This window comes from Lissotriton helveticus, chromosome 1_2 (genome assembly GCF_964261635.1).
Source record: "Lissotriton helveticus chromosome 1_2, aLisHel1.1, whole genome shotgun sequence".
Taxonomy (NCBI): domain Eukaryota; kingdom Metazoa; phylum Chordata; class Amphibia; order Caudata; family Salamandridae; genus Lissotriton; species Lissotriton helveticus.
The window spans coordinates 63,326,027-63,349,661 of record NC_136058.1 but is presented as its reverse complement, the minus strand read 5'-3'; the positions used below and the strand labels follow the sequence as shown (position 1 = coordinate 63,349,661).

Here is a 23,635-nt window from a genome sequence, read left to right as displayed (position 1 = left end):
TACTTATACCTGGTTCCCACTTTGAAGTGAGAGAAGCTTCTGGAGTTTTCCCCTACAGAGGTGTCTGGGATTGCCTGGGACCAGTCTGTCGGGGGATATAACAGGCTAGTGTTAAGCTATTTGTGTGTGAGGTGAGCCAGTGCCTCTGGGGTGCAAGTGTGGTATGTGCCACCTTCAAGTTAGAGATGGACCATCCAGCCAACACCCAAGATCTCTATTCTGATGCTATCTGGGAGGAATGCACAAAGGCCAACTGCCAAATACACCTAGTCATGTTTCCCACAAACAGACTGCAAGTACTAATTCTTTAGGACAAGAAAATGGCAACTTTCTGGAAGTGGCATTTTCAGAATTGTCACTTGAAATCCGACATTAACATTAACGCAGATTTTAAATTACAATTCCTGATATGCCAAACTCAACATTCCTACCCAATCGAAAGCTACCACTTATTCAACGTAATATGGGAAACTAATGTTATCCCATGGAAGAGGAAGGCCTTACTATAGTGAAAAACATATTTTAAGAGTTTTGCACTACCAGAACATGTAAAACTTAAAAGTACATGTCCAACTTTTTAAACAAATGAAACAACTGCTGATATGAACGATATCAGACCCAGGATGCTCACACTTTATCAGATGAAAAAATCATCGTAATCCATATTTAATCGTTGTTCCATAATTTTATTGTTTGTAAAATAGGGTTGTAGAACAAGGTAAATTCCAATTTTCAAATGCGTGCATAATGCCCAATCGCCTTTGATGCAGCATGTCGAAATTCCCGGTTCCTTTAACAATCATGAAAAGCTTAACCCAATGCATTTCGGGCCATGTCGGCCCTTCGTCAGGGGTTCTTTTCTGGAAATGTTAATCAAAAGAATTGTCATTAGTGTTTTGCGAACTCTTTACAATGAACGTCATATACACACCTTATAAATCTGTCATATAGATTATCCTATAAACAACGCTTTCCCTCTAACGCGTAAGATAACGCTTTTAACATGTGCTACCCAAAAGAAGAACCTGATCTACACTATCGCTTTGGGAAGTTTATGAAAAAGAGTCACTACGATGAGCACTGATTAGTAGTGACTTTTTCATAAACTTCCCAAAGCGATAGTGTAGATCAGGTTCTTCTTTTGGGTAGCACATGTTAAAAGCGTTATCTTACGCGTTAGAGGGAAAGCGTTGTTTATAGGATAATCTATATGACAGATTTATAAGGTGTGTATATGACGTTCATTGTAAAGAGTTCGCAAAACACTAATGACAATTCTTTTGATTAACATTTCCAGAAAAGAACCCCTGACGAAGGGCCGACATGGCCCGAAATGCATTGGGTTAAGCTTTTCATGATTGTTAAAGGAACCGGGAATTTCGACATGCTGCATCAAAGGCGATTGGGCATTATGCACGCATTTGAAAATTGGAATTTACCTTGTTCTACAACCCTATTTTACAAACAATAAAATTATGGAACAACGATTAAATATGGATTACGATGATTTTTTCATCTGATAAAGTGTGAGCATCCTGGGTCTGATATCGTTCATATCAGCAGTCGTTTCAGTTGTTCATTTCGGCGCTGTAGGACGAAGCGCAAACCAGGATTGCTCCCCTCTAAGGACTATCATTGGATAAAAAGAACGGAGACAAGGAGTGCGGACCTAAGACTTTCCCTTACAACTTTTTAAACAAACATCCCTGGCCTATGGACAGTGTAGGGCCTACTCTAAAGGTGGTATACATGTATTAAAAAAGGTTTAGGCCTGCCCAAAGTTTATTATTCCAGGTTGAAATTGCAGTTTAAAACTGCATGCACAGGGTACAGAATCAGGCCTGAGACAAGTCTGCAGGTCTACCTAAGTGGGTGGCACAAGGAGGGCTGCAGGCCCACTAGTAGCATTTAATTTGCAAGGTCTGGGTACATGTAGTACCATTTTACTAGGGACTTGCACGTAACTTAAAAGTGGCTATTGGATGTAAGCAAAGTGTTCCGTATTTAAATGAGATTGCACAAGTGCTATAGCACGGGGCAGCCGTGGTAAAGTACAAAGAGCCAAAAGGCCAACACCAATGAGATCAGCAGAAAATGGGAGGAGGAAGGCAAAATGTTTGGGGATGACCCTGCAGAGAGTGCCAAGTCCAACAATTGTGATAACGGATCCTCTCACTATATTTCCAAGCAAAATCCTTTGAGCGTTTCTGCAAACATATGGAGTTGTAAGTAGACCCACAATCTAAATGTAAGCAAACATATGAAGTCGTAGACTCAGTCTAAATGTAAATATTTTTTTCTCTGCGCACAAACCAACTTTTTACCCTATTAGTTGTAATTTTAACTTTATCTTCATTTGAAATTGTTTAAACTCAATTGTTTGGATCTAATTTGTAATGCACAGTGTTATGTGATATAACCAGATGGAGCTCCCTGGCATTCTCCAGTCAATAACGATTCAATTAATTAAAAGCCGGCCTTGCCAAGATATGCACTTACAGCACATGTTCATCTCTGCAAAGAAGGGGCGGAGAGGTCTGATTAAAATAAGAAGAAAATAATTGTTACATGCAGCAATGTCCTAGTGAACTGGCAAACTCCTCCTGCCTCTCGGCTTGAGAGCTGATGGCGGGTGTAGATACAGAGTGTGGGATATTTTTATTAACATGACATTACTGTCTACAGTTCGTTTTCAGTTAAAGAAGTTGAATGCTAGGTGAACACAATGCAGGGGGGAAAAGGTGATCCAGCATCTGTTTTGTGTGCGTCTTGAAAGGATCAACTTCACTATACTCCCAAAGTAACAAAATATGAAATTAACCATCTCCTCCAGTTTAAAAAAATGTATTTTTCTTATTCCGAGTGATGGTCTTTTACTCCTCTTTCCTTAGCTATATTTTTTATTTAATCTTAAAGTTTTAAATGAAAGTGTTTGGAAACCGAGTTCTCATTGCATTTGAGCCTGAAGGAGAGTGCCATCCTGACAGTCTATCCTGATTTATTAAACTGCATCTGTCAACGTTAGCCCAAATTCAGTATGCAGGTACTTGTACTTAAATACACAACGATCAGTTTAGAAGGCAAGTACATTTGGAGAACATTTTAAGATATTCTATTTTCCTGTCAGAAGTTCAACTTTTATGTACCATTGCCCGGATGTGATCGTAGCCAATCAGTTGCAGTCTGTAAAAGCTCTCGAGAGCCCCCACTCTTATTTAACCAAATCTCTATTGACTGTTCTCGGTTCTTTGAGATTCTCCCTTGCGTATAATAGCAAGGGTGTAAATTTAATACATTAAGTTTCATTATATGAAATACTCGTTGGATGTTAAAGGCTGGAATCTTCATAATGTGTTCCAAGAATGTAATGCAAATGCGTTGACATTTACTAGAAAATAATGCAGTTAGCTACATTGTCTTAAATATGTGCTCCGGTTATGCACCTATACCTTTTGAATTTTTTTTTATTTTTTTTTTAGGGAAATGTCAAACTTTTGGAATGAAACATTTTAGAAAGTACAGTACATTTAATGTAAACATTACATTAATATAACAGCCGTGAGCATATATTTATACGATGTCATTTCACAACAGATTACTTATGATTGTGGAATTATGTAAGTGCCTTCAAGGCTTTCCCGCTGCATGAGTAACTTTTGCTATCACCAGAGAACATTGTTTAAATTTGTAAAATATTTTTTTAACCGAATACTTGTCTTGCAAACTGTCTCACGTTTTGAGGGGGATAGTAAATAATTAAGCTCGCTAAATGTAAAAATTTAACATTATCTGCAAGACGTGCTAAATCCCTAAACATTTTTTAAGTGGTATATGAAGAGGTAAATAATTGTGGATAGCGGTTACCCTTGCAGCTGGAACTGAGTAGGCAAATATTATTTCCAAAGCTGGGAATCCAGGCATTGAAGAAAGGTTTGGCACATTTTAAAGATGTTATCAAAGGTTGTTAAACTACAATGAAGATACAACTTGGCTCAAAATGCATCATAGTTATGTCAGAATCAACGACAACAGATGTGCTTATTTTTTAATTTGTACATGAATTGCCTCAGGTTAAGACGCAGTGGTAACATTTCATAATAAGCTCAGAGCTCATATCTGTGCTTATCTAAAAGTTTCCTTGTAAAATATCGTTTATGGACATCGGTCCATAAACGAGTTTTGACTATATTTGTAAACGGAGAAAAAGTATTGTATTGTAATATGTTGTGACAAACGTTAATCAGATCAACACATATCTGTTACATTAAATGTCCAGCAAGTTACAGACTTTCTGAGAATGTGTTATGAGGAAAAAGAAACTTTGTCATATTACAGTCTGCTTCTGTGCAATTATTGTACACTCCTCAATTAGAATTAAAAAAAAATTAATGGCACCGCCTTTCTTTGATTTGACTCAAAAAACCTCAGCACGGCATAGCAGCATGAGATATCATTGCTCAATATCCGTTGCATTTGACATCCAAAAAGAAGACAAACCAACCTAATGGTTTATTTATTTAATTAATTTATTTATTTGCAGCAATCCTATGGCTGTTAAAACACGGTATACTTTTTAGAACTAACCATGTAATTAACATTTCAATCAGTGGATTTTTACACATTTTAAATCCCCACCACATACATTTTTCAGCTTACTTAACCCGTTTGCTGCTTCGAATGTTCAGCACCAGTGCTGAACGTTCGAAGAAACCGGTGCGGCTGCGTCGGTCGTTAAACGTGCGCAGCACCAGGGAGGTGGCTCGCGTGACGTCCAACGGCAGCAGCGATAGGGTTACATGATTGTACCAGTACAATCTTTTTTGTTTAGAGGCATTATGCATTGCTTCCTTGATATTGTAGATTAATTACTAGCCCCTCCCATTTCTGATGTTATTAACCCGACTATAGGTATTGCACTGGTTTTAACAGATGGAACCCCGAATGTTAAGCCACCTCTCCCTACACTCACTCAATAGTCCTTTTGTACTTTAGTTGCTCTCAAATAAAATTGAAGTCTAGGATTCACAGTGGTTTTAATTGATTATAATGTTAGTTTCTTTCAGGAAACCCCAGTTTGTGATTCCTAGTAAAAGGGTGGGTACAAGAGGTAGGTCAAATCTTGGGATTCTAACCTGGGTATCTGGGGGCTCAGTGGAAGTATTGAGATTGTTCGAAAGGAACCTAACATCTTTGATTGCCTGAAGTGGCCTGGGAAGATGCCTGTTCATTGAATAAGCAGCGCATAGTTGGAGATAAAAGCACAGTTTTGTCATAGAATCTGTTGGTTTTAAATGTGCCCACCATAAGTTGCACTCGAGATAAACAAATAATTTGCATGCCTGTGGAAAATGACTAAATCCATTATACAGTCAATAATAGAGATTTATGCAGGGTATGGTAATCAGTGTAAGGGTAAAAATAAATCACCCTTTATTAAACCTTTTTTTTTTACTGATTTCCCTGGTTAAGTCCAGTGACCTTAGGTCTAGTACTAGTGTTGCATTACATGTGTGCGCTCTGAGAAGTAATGCTATGAATGATGGTCTACTGTTTGAGGAACTTGTCTATGTCTTCCAAACAAATGTTGGATATTCATGAGCACTTGTCGAATTTTATTAGTCCATTCCTGATAACTTGTAACTCAAGGAAGGGTTTCCCTCCATCCCTTTATTTGTTGTGCTGAGTAACTAACCGAACCCAAAATATATTTGTGCTTGCAAAATTAAGTTTAATTGTTTGCCACATCTAGCCAGCCTGGCTAAACAAGGTGAATGCTTGTCACTGACACGTACAATTACGTGGTAGCTGAGGCGACGAGTGGCAACAAACGCCGTACATACGAGCGCGGTGGCGGAAGCGGTAGTAGCTGAGGTGCTGGCTGGCAGCTTAGGGGGTAGTATGGCGCACTATAAAGCTGCTGACTCCAAGAGGGAGCAATTTAGGAGATATCTCGAAAAAGCTGGAGTACTCGATACGCTAACGAAAGTGTTGGTGGCTCTTTATGAAGAACCAGAGAAACCAAACAATGCATTGGACTTTCTGAAACAACATTTGTGTGTGGCTGGTCCAGAAACTGCAGATGTTGAGACGCTCCGTCTAGAGTTAGCTGACCTTAAACAAAAATATGAAGCTTTACAGGAAGAATTCAAAGAGTACAAATCTAAGCACAGTGAAACGCCTCAAGAAGAAAAACGGCCAGAATAGTACTTCTTTCCTGAGTGGCTAATGCAAAGAAGGACTTCTCATGTACAGCTGTCTTTTTCCCGTTGTAGTCTAAATAGGTGTTAATAAATGCTATTGAATTACGTGCAGGTCACAAGTTTGAATCCCAGCAGGGCTCACTCAGCCTCCCATGTTTCTGAGGTTGATAAATTGAGTAAGTTTTACACCATTTCACCCAGGGACATTCAATGAAGCACACAGTGCATTCTCCCGAACGGGTTGCCTTACTCGGATTGCTCCTGTGTTACTTTTGTTTTTTCGGAAGGGCTCCCAAAAGTCAAAGTCAAAAGTTTTTATTTTGTTTCGGTACTCTTTCGAGGACCACAAAATTATTTAAAAGAAAATACATTTGATTTTACCTACAACTTAATACATTTTCAATGAAATTTTCAAAAATTTAAAAATCTTATAACAAACATATTCATTTGGTGGCTTAACGCATACTGAAATAAAATCCCTTGCGGTAACGATCCTGCAAGACCGATATATGGGCTCTAAGCATGATAACCTAGCAATAACAACATTTTTATTTGGACATATAAAGAACAGATGCTGTAAATTCTGTTTGCCCCCCTGACACAGATTACATTGCGAGGTGCTGTTTTGTTTCCAGGAAGAGGTAAAGGATAATAAGGGGAGTATACCCAAACGTAACAACATGATCGCGCGCCTTGCACCATGAGTAAGAGTGTATTCCAGATATAGCGGTTTTTGCTTATATTCTTGGGAGTCAGCATAAGTCTTGTACATAGATAATTTAGTGCAGTGGGAGTGATCTAGCTCGTAACTCAATTTGGGAGAAGAATTTTTTAAAAATAGTTTGAGTTGTGCGGGTGTCCAAGATGATAACATTTCTGCACTAATTTTTGCTAGACAAAAAGCCTCTCCCAAGTTTTTAAGAAATGTAGAGTTAATGGTATCCTTACTAAAAGTCTCGATTTTTAACAAATGTCGTAGGGTACCCTCTTTGGAATGTAGAAGGTTATAGGCCCACCTAATGAGGCTTGCTACTGATGTCGCATATGCGCTTGTGATCGTACATTCCAATCTTAGTGCCTGTACTGGTGTCGAATTGGAAACTTTCAGTAACTTTTTTAATATTTTGCCTTCATTTAAGTCCATATAACTCCATTGTTTTAGGGAAAATGTTCAGAGGCGTAAGATAGAACCGGGGTGATTTTGGCTCTATAAATTTTTATTAATGCTGAAAAATGCCTGCTTCCAGTAGTCGTGTACAGGCGTGACATCGCCCCGGCATGTAGATCACTTTTCCTTTTTAAATGATTAATTTGTTTGCTGTTATTCATATTATGCGAAAAGATTCTACCAAGATAGGTATATTCCTTTGTCTGTTCCAAAGTCTCTCCTCCCAGTTTCCATTGGTACTTCACATCTTTTTTCTTGTTTGAAAATGCAACTACTTTAGTTTTACTTATATTTGGAATTAAGAAGTGTTCTTTCGAGTAGTTGTATAAGATATCTAGAAGACTTTGGAGTCCAAAAGGTGTCAGGTCGAACAAGACTATATCGTCCGCATACAGCAGAGCATGTATGCGCTGAGCGGCCATTTTCGGTGGAGTGCATAGCCCTTGTTGTAAATGTAATGGTAGGTCACTCAGATATAGGGAAAATAGAATCGGGGCCAAAAGACACCCTTGCTTTAGGCCATTAGGTGTTAGTATTTTCTTTGACAGGCCCCTGTCACCCCCCATTTGAACTCGGCACCAGGTATTACTATGCAGGTTCACAATTAATTGTAATAGTGGTTCAGGGATACCCATTTTTCTCAATTTTGTATATAGTGTCGGCCTATCCACCCTGTCAAAGGCAGTAGAGTAGTCTATAAAGGCTGCATATATTGGCTGAGATTTTCCGGTTACGTATTTGTCTAATAAAAATTGAAGGGTAGCTATATTGTCCGTAACTGAATGGTTCGGTCGGAACCCAGCCTGAAACATGGGAATTAGTCCCTTCGAAAATGCCCAAGTTTTCAGTCGGTCAAGTATTTCTGCAGCAAAGATCTTACCGCCAGCATCCATTAGAGCGATTTGTCTGTAATTTCCAGCTATACTCCTTTTTCCTTTTTTATATATTGGAATTATTGTGCTTCCTTTCCACGAGTTTGGAATGTTCCCGGAGTCAAATATATAATTGAATAATGGCGCGAGCATCTGGCCCCATGCTTTTTGGTCAGCTTGATAAACCTTGATAGGAATCTGATCAGGGCCGGATGCGCCCGTACTTCTTGCCTTTTTGATATTCAGAGCAATAGACACTGCCGAGGTCTTGGTGAGTTTTATATCATTGGTTACCATTTCTTGTTCAATATCCTTTCTCACCATTAAATTCAGGTTGGGTTTGTATAGATCATTTAGGAATATACCCCAGTCATCTTCAGAGACAGGGATTGCTTCTAGCTTCTTTTTAGTTCCCGTCATCTTCGCTATCAAAGACCAATATTTTCGTTGATTGCATTGCTTTGCCGCTAGTTGGATATCAATCCAATTACGGTCCTGTTTCAACTTTTCCTGTTTAGCCCTTTGTCTTCGAATTTGATTCTTTAGTCTGTTTATTTCAACTTTATTTACTGACGAGTAACTCAAGTACTGAGCTCGAATCAACCTATTGAGTTTTTTTATAGTCGGCTGATTGCAATTTTTGCTCTTGCTGGCACATTTTCTTTGTGTTGGTCTGTCCTGTTTTGATTTACTTTGTATGGCGTGTTTAAGTTCGTTCAATACAATTTCATAGTTCTTTATAGGGTCATCAGAGTAAATGGCAGTTAATAGTTGGGTTTGTGTTATTAGTACATTCAGATAATCCAAATTTTCCGCACCCCAATAGATCCGGCGCTGGACTGTGTTTACTTCCATTTTGGATTTATAGAATATGGGTTCATTCTGGAAAGTAGTTTGTGGCGTCCAGAGTGTTGTTAAACGTAGGAGTGCATGATCACTTTCCTCATTGAATTTCACTTTCCTCATTGAATGGCTCCCTTTTACCTAAACATTAGTCGGGAAAAATCCATTATGTCGCTAATCACCACATCTGCAACATAGGGAGGACAAGCACGTTTATTACATATGCACAAAATAAAACAGCTGAGAGAGTGAACGGACCACAGAGAAGCAGAAGTCAGTCTTAAATTACACACGCTGCAAGCCCATTCTTATAATACTATTTCGGGCCAGCAGCCATATCTACTACAAAATCGTAACAATGGAAAAAGTTTAATGCTTTTCCGTTCTTCCCCACCCAGTCTGCTACATCATAATTCTACACTTCCTCGGAGCGCAGCTCTTCTGTTTTCGTGACTCCAGCAGTCGTGCTACCTATACAAATCTGAGTTCCTCTGCTGCTCTGAGTTTCCTGCAAAATATCCTAGTCACAAAGGATTCCAGAAACACACATTGTGCAGGAGAAAAAACACTTAAGTCAGGCCGCATTTAAACCTTTTTCAAAGCGGGCTGTAGATTAGTTACCAGATAAACGTGCAACTTGAACATGCACTTTAACCACACATTTAAACAGCCTTATGCTGAATTACCTTGTTTACCTGATGATAATGCTTCGCAATTTCTGGGTGAGAGACCGGTAAAACAAAATAATGAACAGAATGACTAGGGCAAAAAGCTAAATCAAGGTTTTAATTCAGTTCAATTCCCTACCACTTTTCCTCATCGCTGTGTTTTGGGAAACAGCAGTACGTTAAGTTGGTCTGGTCTTGTGAGGGGGGCAGGCTGCGACCCAGATCTTTTATGATCAATGCCGTCCCTATTTGTGCTTTATTTCCTTCTGTTTATGGGCATCCCTCTCTTGCCCTTCTTTTTCCATCTGCTGCGGTGCATGCAGATTAATGTCAAGAAAAGAGAATATTGCAGAACTGAGTTCCCATACTAAGTTAATACAGCTACAATTGGTTAAAAATAACACCTGTACATTTCCAGTGTTTAGAAGTATCAGATGTCTGACAAGGAGAACTGTATAAATAAAGAAGTCATTTCTTTGAGAGTTGCTCTGCTCACCTCAGTCGGTTTCTTAGATGCAAGAAACGGAACCAGGCTTGAATTCTAACGGTTGATCGGACAGTGTTCAGTAAATAACTTTAAATGTAACAACATATGTGGGTAATCCTTATGAAACCAAAGACAGTAGACAAGAAATCTACTTGTAGTGTGCACTGTTCCTATTGGAAACACTCCTGTTTCCCAAATAATGAATAACAAATAACAAAAGAGTTAAGATATACTTTTCATATTTCTATTTATAGATCAAGAAGTTCTTTCAAAATATTTGTGTCTGTTTGTTTTTTACATCAATACAAGCGTGACATCAAAAACAGGTAAACAATCACTACATATCAATTGATTTACATAATACCTTTGTTTTGTATATAGTGAACAATAAATGAAAAATTGAATCATTGTACTCATGCAAATTCAATGTGACATCAATAACTGTCAATGTATATCATATCTCCAAAAACGACTTCATGTTCGTGTATTCATTATCTATATTCCGGTTTCACCGAAGCGGCGCCCAATGCATTTCGGGACCATAGGTACCCTTCTTCAAGGGCGAAAATCCGTAAAATGTGAAACTGGTACACGTTCTTTCACTAGGAGGTGTCAGGTAAATTCACTGTAGTGTCGTTTTAAAAGGTGTATTTAACGAATGTTAGGAGTCCAAGCGCATTACACGCATATAACGTAACAGGTGCTCCTATCTGTCGATCCAGTTTTCATCCCGTGAACTGTCAAAGGTACATTTCTTGACTGTATCTTGTGGCCACGAACTGGATAAGATGTTATCTAGCTGAAGTTTTCGGCAAACTGCTATCGAATTTGCGCAATGAAATTGGAACCAAGGCCTAGTCTTCCCAGCAGTGGGAAAAGATATTCCCACTCGAGCAAGTCAAAGGCCTTTGTGGCATCAAGCAAAGCAGTCAGGCAAAGCGGCCACAGCTGGGGTTTGTGGATGCAAATGGTGCAATACTGCAAATAGGTTTCTGAGGTTGTGGGCCGTGGAGCGGCCTGGAATAAAGCTGGATTGGTTGGGTCTTATGATCACTGAAAGCAGCTGTAGAAGCCTGCTCACAAGTACCTTAGCAAATATTTAATGTCTATGTTGATAAGCAAAATAGGGCGATATGAGTCACATTAATGAGCCGGTTTGTCTGGTTTAAGAAGTGTGAATATTACGGCCTCCTACATCGATGGAGGAAGTGAGCCTACCTCCAAAGAGTCTTGATAGAAGTCTAGGAGTTTGGGGCTAAAATTTGGGATTATTCCTTCTAGAAGGTGGCAGTTAGTCCATCCAGGCCAGGGGCCCTGTCTGGAGGAAGACTAGCGATTGCCTGGTGTATTTCTTTTACAGTGATGAGTGAGTTTAGGAATTCCCTATGGGCATCTGATAACCAGGCCAGTTGTATGGCATCTAAATAGGCCTGTAGATCTTCGGGTCCTGCTATTTGAGTGGCGGAGTAAAGATGGTCAAAGAAGTTGACCATCATTTGTAGAAGATCTGGGGTGGAGGACCGATTCTGGCCTTCTGGATCTAAGAGGTCGGAGATGTATGCTGAGGCATGAGATCTCAGGAGCAGCCTGGCCACGGTTTTGCCAGGTCGGTCACCCTTGCCATATCTGCGAGTCTGAGATTCTTTACCCCAAAAGGTTTCCCTCCGCGCCTTTTCCTGATATGCTGACATTGTGTCGGGTATTCAGGTCAGTGTGTCGGGGTCATTAGAGTGGTAAAACTGGGTTTCCAGTGTGGAAATGTCTGTTTCGAGTTTTAAATCAAATGGATTAAAGAATGCTGTGTTGTTTAGCTATGCACGTTCCGCGTATAACTGCTTTGAATGCGTCCCAGAGCATGACCTATGAGATCCATGAGCCAGTGTTCTGTTCAAAGTATTCTTGGATTGCTGGGCGTATTTCCTTTTTAAATACCGTATCCCGAAGGGCTCCCTGTGGAAATCTCCACAAGAATGCGCAGGGGAGAGCCTGGGGGGCTGAAGATTAATTGCACCCGGGCATGGTCTGAAAGGGTGTGCAGCAGGTGGGTGACCGTTGATAGCAATTGCTGCACATCTTTAGTGGCTAACCAATTGTAAGTTCTGGGCCATGCTTTGTGTTGCAATGAGAAGCATGTGCCTTCGAGCATTTTGCTGTGCTTATCTCGCCAAATATCAGTGAGGTGGTTATCAGTGATTATCATGCGTAGTGCTGTGGCTGTGTGAGGGTACGGGAGCCTGGAACTGCCGACTCTAGCTTGTCGTCCAGTGGGAGGTTAAAGTCGCCGCACCCGAGCACTGTCCGTGGGCCGACGCCGGATATTGGGTGCCAAACCTTAGTGAATAAATCGGGGTCATCAACATTGGGCCCGTATACAGTGGCGAGGGTTATAGGATGATTGTAGAGTGTGCCTGCTAGTATGACGTAGTGGCCCTCTTTATCGCTGAAATAGTGGGTGGTTTTCCAAGCCAGGACCCTGCGTATAAGGATACAAATCCCTCTTGCATAGTTGGAACAGGTCGACGAGTAGGACAGCCCCAGCCCCTGGTGACTAATGTAGGGAGAGAATCATTGACTAGGTGCGTTTCTTGAAAGAGGCAGATATCGACTTTGTGTCTAATCAGTTATGCGTGTTCTAGACGGATCTTTCTACCGTCGTTTAGAATCCGTACATTCTATGTGATTAGGTTAACTGTGGCCGCCGTATTCATCGTTCTAATAGGGGGGAGTGACTGCTTCCTGAGGAGGTTGCATGTGTTGTGTATTGTGATGAGTGCTGCGTCCCAATCATGTGTACAACAAGTGATGTAGATTTTATGTATGCCATTTAGCCAACAACTTTTGAAATTCCCATCCACAGCAATCCCCCACCTAGGTTGTGTTACCCCTAACCACAACATTTACACCTGGGAGTTATCCCTTGGGGTAGTTAAGCCTCCTCGCTGTCTACTCGCTGGGCACACCGCAAACCAACCTGTAACTACAAGCAAATATTTCTACTGGTGCAGCTATAGCGTAATGATACAGCACCATCACATGACACCAGAAAAACAGCATGTTAAAAGAAGCAAGGCGCTTGCCAAACAAAACTGAAACCTATAAGCTACAATGCATCTTTTGGAATGGCCCGTTGCTAGTCATTGTTGCTCAGTTGCACCTCTGTCGAGGAGCGTGGCGAGCCCTCCTGGGAACGGTTTGATCTTTTGTTTGGCAAACTTGATTTTTTGCTTCGCCTCGATGAAATGAGGTGTTTACCTTTGTGTATAATTTCAGTTTGGCTGGGTACCTTATGGCATACTTTATATCCGCCTGCTGCAGCAGCCGTTTAACTGGTAGGAAGTCCCGGCGAGCCACCTGCACCGCCATGGTGAAATCGGGGTAGAATGATGTGTTTTCTCCCCTATTTTGGATTTGCCCCCTTTCTCTGGCCAGTCTGAGGACTGTGTTGCAGTCTTTATAGTTCATACAAGCCACAGTAGGTCGGGGGGGGAGCTCCTGGTGGAGGTCTGGGGCCCAGCGACCTGTGGGCCCTTTTGATGATGATAAACTGGGGATAGTTTTGTGCCGAAGAGATCTCTTAGCAAGGTGTCCACAAAATCCTCCATTTTGGAGACAGCAGTGGATTCCGGTACTCCCACAATGCAGAGATTATTACGCCTCAACCATGCTTTGAGGTCTTCATTCTTAAGTCTGAGTTCCAAAACCTTATCCATGCATAAAAGTTGTTCCGAAGTGGCTGCCTGATTATCCACTGATTCAGATATTCAAGAATCCAGGTGATCGAGCCTAGTGTCTTGAACATCTACTCGGCTCTTCACTTTATCTCGATGTGAGGTTAGCAGATCATATTTAGAATCCATATTCTTTAGGCTTATCTTGACCCCTAGAAGTATTTATTTTAAATCGATCTCATCTTTATGGAGGGAGGCTGCCAAATTTTGGACAGCAGTGTCTTGCCATTGGAAACATAGAATTAGCACTTGCCAGCTCTCCTTATTTATTATTATGTTCACTTTCCGTTCCTTTTCCCTCCACCCCTCCTTTCTGTCCCTTTGGAATCTTCCTTAAGTCACGAGTGTGTAATGACCGTTGGAATGTGGAGAGTGAGATTGTAAGCTCAGGTGGCAGGAGGATGTTGGTTTATATATAAAATTGGTTTATGCCAGTAAAGTATTTATACATCTCCTCGGCTTCGTAATACTGGTGACTAATGCTGGTAGGGCACAGCTATTGTCAACCTCTTCCCCAGATGATTACAGCCACAAAGTAAAACTGAAGTGGGAAAACAAGATACTTGTGACGCACTACGCATCTACTACTTCAAGTGTGTGTGCATGGAAAAATTAATAGCCTGATTAATGTAGGCTACAGAAGGAAGAACTATGAAGTACTTTCAAACATAAAATTCTTCTGTTTGAAGCGAGGTGAGGTGCGGAAGGGGGAATATCTTGGCCTATGTGCACATATCTGTTAGTGTTTGCGCTTATACATGTTAAAGCGGGTAACTAAGGGGTGACTCCATAACTGTTCACGGAGGCATCCACTAACTATAAGCAGATCTTCAAGTAATGTGATCACCCCTTACGTTTGTGACAACAGTGCCCTTGTATGTGAAAGAGTTCAACGGTAGCCCACATTTTTTCACAACTTCACATCAGATGGTCTCGTCAGCTTCACTCGAGGCTTTATCGCTGATACGCACAGCTTGCATCGCAGTTGCCTAGGGCATAATATTTTTACACTGATAGACACAGTTGTTTGTTAACAGTGACAGTTACTCTTTAAGGGAAAAATAAATAAAAGACATACAAATATATTTATATAAACTTTTTTGAGCTCCTGTAGAATGACTGATCTAGAGTCTCCAAGCACAAAGGGACTTTAGGCTTTGTTCTGGCAATAAATGTACTTTTTGCCTGTTAAACCTTCAGCAGTTTCAGGATTATTTAAACTCCGTTTGTTCCTTCACTGTGAGAGGAAGAGCCGGACGGTTGCTGGTCTGCACGACGCTTTCTGGACTCTCTGCCCTTTCTGCCCCTTCTGCAGCCTTTAAACCTACGCCTCGCGGCCCCCGCTTCGCGGGTGCCGCTCGAGGCTGACAAGTGCCGGTTTGCCTGACCAGCAAGGATATCGCCGAGGGATCTCCTAGGACCAAGGGACTGCGAGGACCAGCGGGCGCTGCTTCACCAAACTCGCCGCAGCTGGTCCTCTTCCCGCCCCTCCTGGCTCACCTTGAAGAGCGCAGGACTGTGAGCGCTTTGTGTGAACTTTGCAGACGCTGCTCTCTGCACGACGCTTTCTGGACTCTCTGCCCTTTCTGCCCCTTCTGCAGCCTTTAAACCTACGCCTTGCGGCAACCGCTTCGCGGGTGCCGCTCGAGGCTGACAAGTGCCGGTTTGCCTGACCAGCAAGGATATCGCCGAGGGATCTCCTAGGACCAAGGGACTGCGAGGACCAGCGGGCGCTGCTTCACCAAACTCGCCGCAGCTGGTCCTCTTCCCGCCCCTCCTGCTATTTAAAGTGACTCGCAGATGCGCTAGCGGGACGCGCGCGGAGCAAAGCGCGGAGCGAAGCCCGGGCAAAGGGCGGGCCCTCTGTGGCCCTCCAGGACCGAGGAGCCGGGTCGGGGCCTAAATCGCTTCATCATTGACCCTTGCCTGCTATCTACAAAGCGTGTGAGTGAGAAAACATTCTTCTGTAAGCCACGTTTGTTCCCCATTTTTGCCAGGAACCATCTTCCATTATGTCCTCCAAATTGGTAACCATGGACAATTTTTTAATCAAGAAGGTAGCGCTAATCAATAGCAACAGAAGGGTGTCCCTGGGATTGGAACATTCGCCCACAATTACTATTACACCGGAGCTCCCAGTCACTATCTCTGACACACCCTTGGAAAAGGAACATCCTGCCCCTGCTGGCAAAGTTACTACTGTAACTGCCATGGTCCATGCGGGTCAGCATGATGAGGACTCACATGCTCTAGCCCCCATAGGATCAGGCACAGCGGTTTCTTTAGAAACACATGTCCCCGTAATAAGAGAATCCCCTAGAAAATTTAAGAAAGCCCGAGTGAGACGAAGGGGGAAGCAAAGGAAGACAACCCATAAAATTACACAAGGAGAGGGGAGTGAGTGTGGAACTTTACCATTATTCTCAGAAATGAGATCTTCTAACTTAGGGGGAATAGGGGATGCTACTTTGCCCAAGTGCCCTAGAGATTCTGTGTTACTTATTGATCTGTCAAATTCAGGGATTATAGATAATATTGACAGCCTTCCTGCTGACCGCGTTGTGATAAGCGAAAACCTTTTGTCTAGTACACCAACTAGCTCACCCTTAGTGGACTTACCTACAGGGAATGATAGTGTCAGATTATCGGGCACCCCAAAACTCTATATTGAACCGTCTCCTGGGTCCCCTACTTCTCCACTTACTATGAGAAACAGTAAAAAAAGGGGGGGGTGAGCCACTGGGTACTCGAGCACAGAAAATAAGCAAACGGGTAGTTCATTCATCACAGTCACAATTTGGTCAAATTTTAGTAAATGAGGAGGCCATGGTGGTCAAGATTGTAGAACTTATTAGGGGTGTGATGCAACCACTTCTTGATAAGACCTTTACAATGTGTACACAGCTAGATAAAATAGAGAAGAAGGTCGAACAAAATTCTCTGCTTATACTTGATCTGGTAAAGGGGCTAGAAATAGTTAAGATGAACAACACAGTAACAACGAACCCTCCTGTAAAACCTAAAGTAACAGTTCCCCATCCATCATTTGCACCTATAACATCAGCACCTGTGCAAAAAAAGAAACCTGGGCAAGAGGGGATAAGACCAGATAGCCCCGCAATTACGTTATTAACTCCTACCACACAATTGGCTATACCCCAATTGACGGCTCCTGTAATGAAGGGGCAAACATCCAAATTAGGGGGAACCCAAAACCAAGATGGTAGTAAGCATCTATCAACAGCTAACTTGAGAAATGGGAATGTCCTGGCCATTGTTCCTGAAAAAACGAGTCGTACTGTAGACTTAACCCCAGATTCGGCCCCTTATGTCATCGTAATGGCAGGGGTCCCAGAACTGCCTGCAGGTAAATGGGAAGATCCCGGAGCATTACGGAACAAGGTCACCTTCTGGCTCCGAGATAACAGACCGTTACCTGCATCTATAAATGGTGAAATCATAAGTGTAAGGCGTGCCAATTGGGTAGGCACTAGGCCAAAGGATAGAAATGGTGACGTTATAATCATCAACTTCAAGGATTATAGGGCCGTGAGGCATATCGGGGATTGGTTTAATGCTGATAACAGCACTTCCATCTCCACGCACCTTTTATTTTATTTCTATCCATATGCACCGTCAAAAAGCTTTAATAACTGGGGCAGGGACAGGCAGCTATTTAAGAAGCCAGTCCATCAACATCAGGGGTTTGGAAATGTAAGATCTTGGGACAAGGTTGGTCCAAGGGGGGTTCCACCAATGTCGGGTAGTTCTGCTCTTTTAATTGCCCAAGATCCCTCTACTTATACCCAGAGGCCGGAGGACTCCTATCCCAGATTTCAGCATCAAGCCTGTCATTACCCTCCCTCCAGTAATCAATATCTATCATATTTGGAGCCCAACCTCACTCGAGGTAGATTATGGAATAATAGAGGATTGCTCCCACATATGTACAACCTACCAATTCAAAATCGCTTCCAGATTTTTTCTGGCCTGGAAGGGGTGGATTGACAGCAAGCTCAGTTACCCCGAGAAAATGAGGTTGGGAAAAACCCCCTTCCACCAGTTCGTCAAGTTCCAACTGAGGGTGGGGTTCCCGCTAATAGTACTGAGGTCCCTATTGAGTTACCTCAAGAATTGACCACAATATATGAGTCCATCACTTCCGATAGAATGGCATCCTGTGATACTGATACCCTGGACCAGATGCAATCCACCGTAGGTGATAATAGTGGGAGTGGGGAAAAGACAGGAAAAGATCCGATACAGGCGAAGAGCGACCTCTGTACACTGCTGTTCTGGAATGTAGCAGGGCTGAGGCAAAAAATTACTAACCCAGCCTGGGAGTCGGTAATAAGCGGTCAGGATATAGTGGCCCTGCAAGAAACATGGACTCAGGACCCAATCCATGTAAATGGCTATAGAACCTTCTTTACTCCAGCTGTGGGAGGCCACTTTGGAAGGGCTAAGGGCGGTTTGACTACGTTTGTCTCAAACCAACTTAAAATTAAACAAGCTCATTGCCATTTACAATCCAATTATTTTCAGCTCATAATTTTAAGAGACTTTAAAGGAGCAAAGGTGATGATTATTAACTTTTATAATAATGTCCCGAGGGAAGAAATTGTGGTTGCAATGAAGCAACTTAAGGAAGAAGTTCAGTTTGAGGTTGATAAAAATGACAAAGAATTGGTAATTTTATGGGGGGGGGATTTTAATTGTTCACTCTGTACCAAAGGGAGTCAGGGCCTTTGTGGCCTGATGACAGAGAGAGACACGCATTTGACCCACTTCGATCACACTCTGATGGGGGACTTGCTTAATGAATTATTATTCATGCTCGATTTAGGGTTTGCTAATGAATTAGCCCTAAAACCTACACCCTTTGCCCCGACCTTCGTTGGTAGAGGCTTGGAGTCAACTATAGACTTTATTATTTCCTCCAGTAATCTTAATCATAGAGTGGTGGGGGTTACAAATATTAAACTGCCCATAAGTGACCATCTTCCCCAATGCCTTAAGGTAGCAGTTTTGTTCCCAGACCCATCTACGGCTGCGCCACCTCTAGGGGCAGCGGTTGATGTTGTCCTTGGGAGACAAAATGGGTATACACTTAATTGGAGCAAAGTAATCCCCGCAACCTTCTTTAAGGAACTCTGGGAGGCGTGCTCTAATAGTTTTATGATTTGCTTGGGTGATAACTCTAACAACGACCAAATAATTGAGCACTTTTGTATAATAGCTACAAGCATAAAAAGTAGCCTAAGGGTGGAGGCGAAACGTAGAGGCAAAGGATCTAAAAGCTGGTTTAATAACGCATGTACTAGGGCGTTGAAAAATCTAAAACAGGCAGTACACAGAAGTCCCAGGGATATAGGTGAAATAAGAGCATGCAGGTCCGTTTATATTCAGGCCCTGAAACTAAGGAAATCTCTGCTAAATAAGGAGGCATTAGACTCACTCTGCGAGGCCTCAAAAACAAAAAATCCCGCTGTATTTTGGAAGGTAATTAACACCCCTTTCCTTTATGAAACCCATACGGCGCGAATTGAGATCGCAATAAATGAGGATAATTGGGTAGATCATTTCTCCGATCTCTATAAAGCACAGGATGATACCCATAGCGGAGGCTCCCACATTAGTCCGGATTTATATCCAAGCTCTAATTTGGTTGTGACACTCGAAGAGGTATTGCTTGCCTTGAGAGCAACTAAAGGTGGCAAGGCAGCCGGGCCCGACGGGATCCCTTCGGACCTATTTAAAGTAAACACTGAAATCTGGGGCCCAATGTTGGTTCAACTTTTTAATGCGGCTCTATCTATGGGCCTAAAAGAATCCTGGTTTAACTCCGTTATCGTCCCAATTTACAAGAAGGGGGATAGAAACAGCTGTGCCTGTTATAGGCCAATCTCCCTTCTTGATTCATCAATAAAAATTCTGGGACGTATAGTGTTGGCAAGACTCCAAAGCTGGGCGGAGGAAAATGAAATTATGAGTGATTTGCAATTTGGTTTTCAAAAAGGGATTGGCACAATATATAAGGATAAAGTCGGAACGCTTGTATTTTACTTTTGTAGATCTTTCATCTGTGTTCGACTGCGTATCACACACTAAATTGTGGGCAATAATGAAAGGATTGGGTGTGGACAACACCATAATCAGTTTTTTGAGGGATCTTTATAGTGGAGCCACAGCTTCTGTTCGCTACGGTAGGGGGGGCGAATGCTCCAGACAATTCAGCGTGGGCCGGGGAGTGCGGCAAGGTTGCGTACTAGCACCTTTTTTAGGTTTCGTAACCTGGCGAGGGGCGAAGCCACTCCCAGATCGAAATCTGTTGTTTCTAATAGTGAGGTTAGGACAGCCTCTGTTTCCAATTGGCTAGCTCCATAAATGGAGGCTAGCCATTGGGAGGCAGAGGCTGTCAATCGCGTTTTCTCTCGAAAACGCGATTCGGGGGCGTTTCTGGTGCTTTTTTTAAGCCCCGCCCCTTTGTCCCGGGCCGCGCTGCCATTGGCTGCCGGCCCGGGACACCCCCGTGACGTCATTCCAGGGCTGCGCTGTGATTGGCTGCCGGCCGGGACACCCCCGTGACGTCAGCCAATCACAGCGCGGCCCGGGACCTGACTTGTTTTTTTCATTGTTTTTAAGCACTCCATGATGGTGCATTAGCTATCTCTCTCCACGAGTACCTACCTATAAGTTTGTGTTCAAAATGTTTTTTGTTTTTTTTATAAATCGGATGTGTTGAAATATATTCGAAATATATTCAGTGATTGATAAAACGGCGTATTAATTGAACAGGCGTTGTGCAATAAAAATCGCACGTTCTGATCCTACACTACGAAAGCGAATGACAAGACGGGCACCGAAGGAACAGCGTGAAATAAAAAACGGACGTTTCCGGGTCTTCCATACTTCCGGGCTCTGTAGTAGTTTCTTTCCTGGAACGACGAACGACATACCCGCTCTGGGCGGTCACTTCCGCCGAGTGACAGCGAGAGCCGCACGTCCCTACCCCATGGAGAGACATCTGGTGCGCATGTGCTCATAGCGACGGCGCTGAAATTCAAATGTTCTGTGTTGGAGAAAAGATAGTGTGATTGTGTGCGTCGTAGCGCTAGATCCCGAGAGAAGAAGAATCCGAATCTGCCGGTAGGATGGACCCTTTCATAGAGGTGCGTGACTTTTGTATTGTTTTTGTTGTGGAATAGGAACTAGGGCTGTGCTTGCACACTGGGGCAGCTTCTCCCAAAGCTGAGCCTGCCAGCCCCTTGTTTGCTGCGGTTCCTTCCAGCCGGGTCCAACAGCGGGCGAGGACTGGTGGGGAGGGACTTGGTGCTTTTGGCTTCATCGCCAGCTGCAGACCCTCCGTTCACTGGCTTCACTTTTGTGTCAGGGCTACATGTCTGTGCTAGGGCAGCTGCTAGCCAAAACTGCACAGTGCCATTATATCTCGCTCGAACGCAGTGCCATTAGATCTCACTCGAAAGCAAAACATTTAATCTTTGTGGCAAAAGTACCACTTTACCTGCGCAGGTATGCTTGGGTCCATTTCAGTGCTTCTACGATTAATTTCCCTCTTAGCTGCGCCCAAAGTTGTTTTTTTACCGGTGTAAGAGGAGCTATTTAGTTACACATGATTCAGTTGTCATGCAGTAATCGTTCAGCTGAAAATCTTTTGTTCACCGAGAAAAAATAGTATTTTCAGTGAAAACTCAGTGTGATGTTTGCTAGTTGCTGTCATTCTCTAAATATAGCTACACAAACTTCATAATAAATACATCATTTCCGATGAGTGTGAAATAAGTTGCAGTTTATTTTAAATATTGATATTTGTATAGTTGCAACAGCATCTCACTAAGAAATGTTTTTCGTTTATTTTCGAAAATGGTACTAGCACGAATCTTGGTTTACTCAAACCACCAAGCCTTTGCAGAGTATTTATACGTACTATGTTTCTACTAAGAGTTTTCTTAATAGCTGACAACATAGTTGATGCTTTTGATATCTCTGATAGCCTTTATGGCACTTTGCCGAGGACCCTACTGGTGGCAGAGTGCTTGTAGCGCCTGGCGAGTCACGGTGTAGTGTATTTCCCTGGCAGTTGAGTAGTAATTGCATGTAAACCTGTGTATGGGTAGAGAGCTACTTGCCCTAAAAGCCCAAAAGGAAAGACTTTCCCTCCCGTTGCATCCCTCATGCAAACGACTTGGAATTCAGGAAGCACGCGGGCAGAACGAGCGGAGTTTCTTGGTTTAACTAAGGGCGTGCCTGGGTGTCGATGGCTCTATACGTACCTATAGAAACAGACATAGGGGTATTTGGCGCAAGCTGAGGTTAGGAAAAGAGCTCCAGTCAAGGAGAGGGCACTGTCAGCAATGTGCAAGCCGTGAGCGAAGGGAAAGGGATACTGTTCACTTTATTTGGAGGAGTTGCGAATTGCAGAGAGACTACTTTGTCTTTGTTGACGTGGAAATAAAATGACACTTTGATATGTCAGTGGGCGGTAGTTAAACAAACTGGCAAGATGATGCAGTTAAAAAAAAAATGTCAGTGTCACCCGTTGCTTCTACTGAAGGCTTTTGCAGGCTAAGAAGGAGTTTAAATGGCTGGCCCGGGAGAGCCAGATGCTTTGGCAGCAGTAGAGACAGCATAATGTTAGACTTCACTGCTTTGAGTTACTTGATGTCCAATTTAGAGCAGATATGCAGTTAAACGGGCATCTAGATTGATAAGCCTGTTGATGTCGATGCTCTCCCACATTTGCACGTTTGACATCTTCAGGAGAGGGATTGTATTCACGGAGGCAGATATACAGCGTCTGGTGAGCTGGTGAGGACAGGGAACGTTCTTGACGTAGTCGGATGTTTGTAAGATCGTGTGTGCTAGCAGTCAGCGTCTTGTTTGTAAGTCGTTAGCCTTTGGGAGCTAGTCAAGGGAAATAATGACCATAGAAGTTTAGTCTGACTTTAGTACGCAAATGACCGGAGTAACAGGTTTGAACTGTTTGGTTTTGACAGTTTTGTTTTCGAGCCCCACATACAGTTAAAATGATGAAATCAGAACTTCGTTATTGCCAGGTACCAAAGCAATCCTCTGAATAAGGATATGTAAAGGCCCACTGGAGGAGTTGCAAGTGGAAGGAGTTCTTTTTGGCAGTGAAGCTTGATGTAGGTAGAACTGATCCATGTGACTATTAGGAAATAGACCTCTTCGGTGTTGAGAACCAGCACATTTAAACCATTGATAGAGGGCATTAAAAGTCGAGGGCGTTTGCTTCCACCAATCCAATGAGTCGTGTCTCATTGGGTCTCGCCCGCCGACAGCACATGTGCTGTCCAACGAGAGTGGTTTTGTTTAAAATAAATGGATTGGAGCCAGCTCATTGCTTATCGTTCGTTGGAATCATTGTCACTTTTCTTTGCATACTAACTGGCCAGCAGTTACTGGGCGTCACTTACTCTTTTTTTTCTGTGGAGCACAGATTGATTCATCTTGATTAGTGTCCTTCCGCTGCTTGCTGTGTGATTGTGTTACTATTTCTTCTTCCCACCCCCCATACCCACCCTTTCTCTGTTTTCCCTTTCACTTTACATAATGTAAATTTAGCTACTGTTCTTAAAATGCCTTTGTAAATGTGTCCGTCTTGTGTCTATTCACATACTTGCTGTT

The 23,635-nt window shown here is 42.6% G+C and overlaps 2 protein-coding genes across 3 annotated transcripts in view; both read left to right on the top strand.

Annotated features, from left to right (window-relative positions):
- Window positions 1-23,635, top strand: part of LRRC7 (leucine rich repeat containing 7) — a 2,053,453-nt gene that overhangs the window by 174,449 nt on the left and 1,855,369 nt on the right. The gene's annotated exons all lie outside the window — the stretch shown is intronic.
- LOC144807761 (c-Myc-binding protein-like) lies at window positions 5,807-6,302 on the top strand. The gene has a single exon (XM_078673420.1). It carries the CDS (start codon window positions 5,899-5,901, stop codon window positions 6,202-6,204), a length of 306 nt encoding a protein of 101 aa, XP_078529546.1. The 5' UTR covers window positions 5,807-5,898; the 3' UTR covers window positions 6,205-6,302.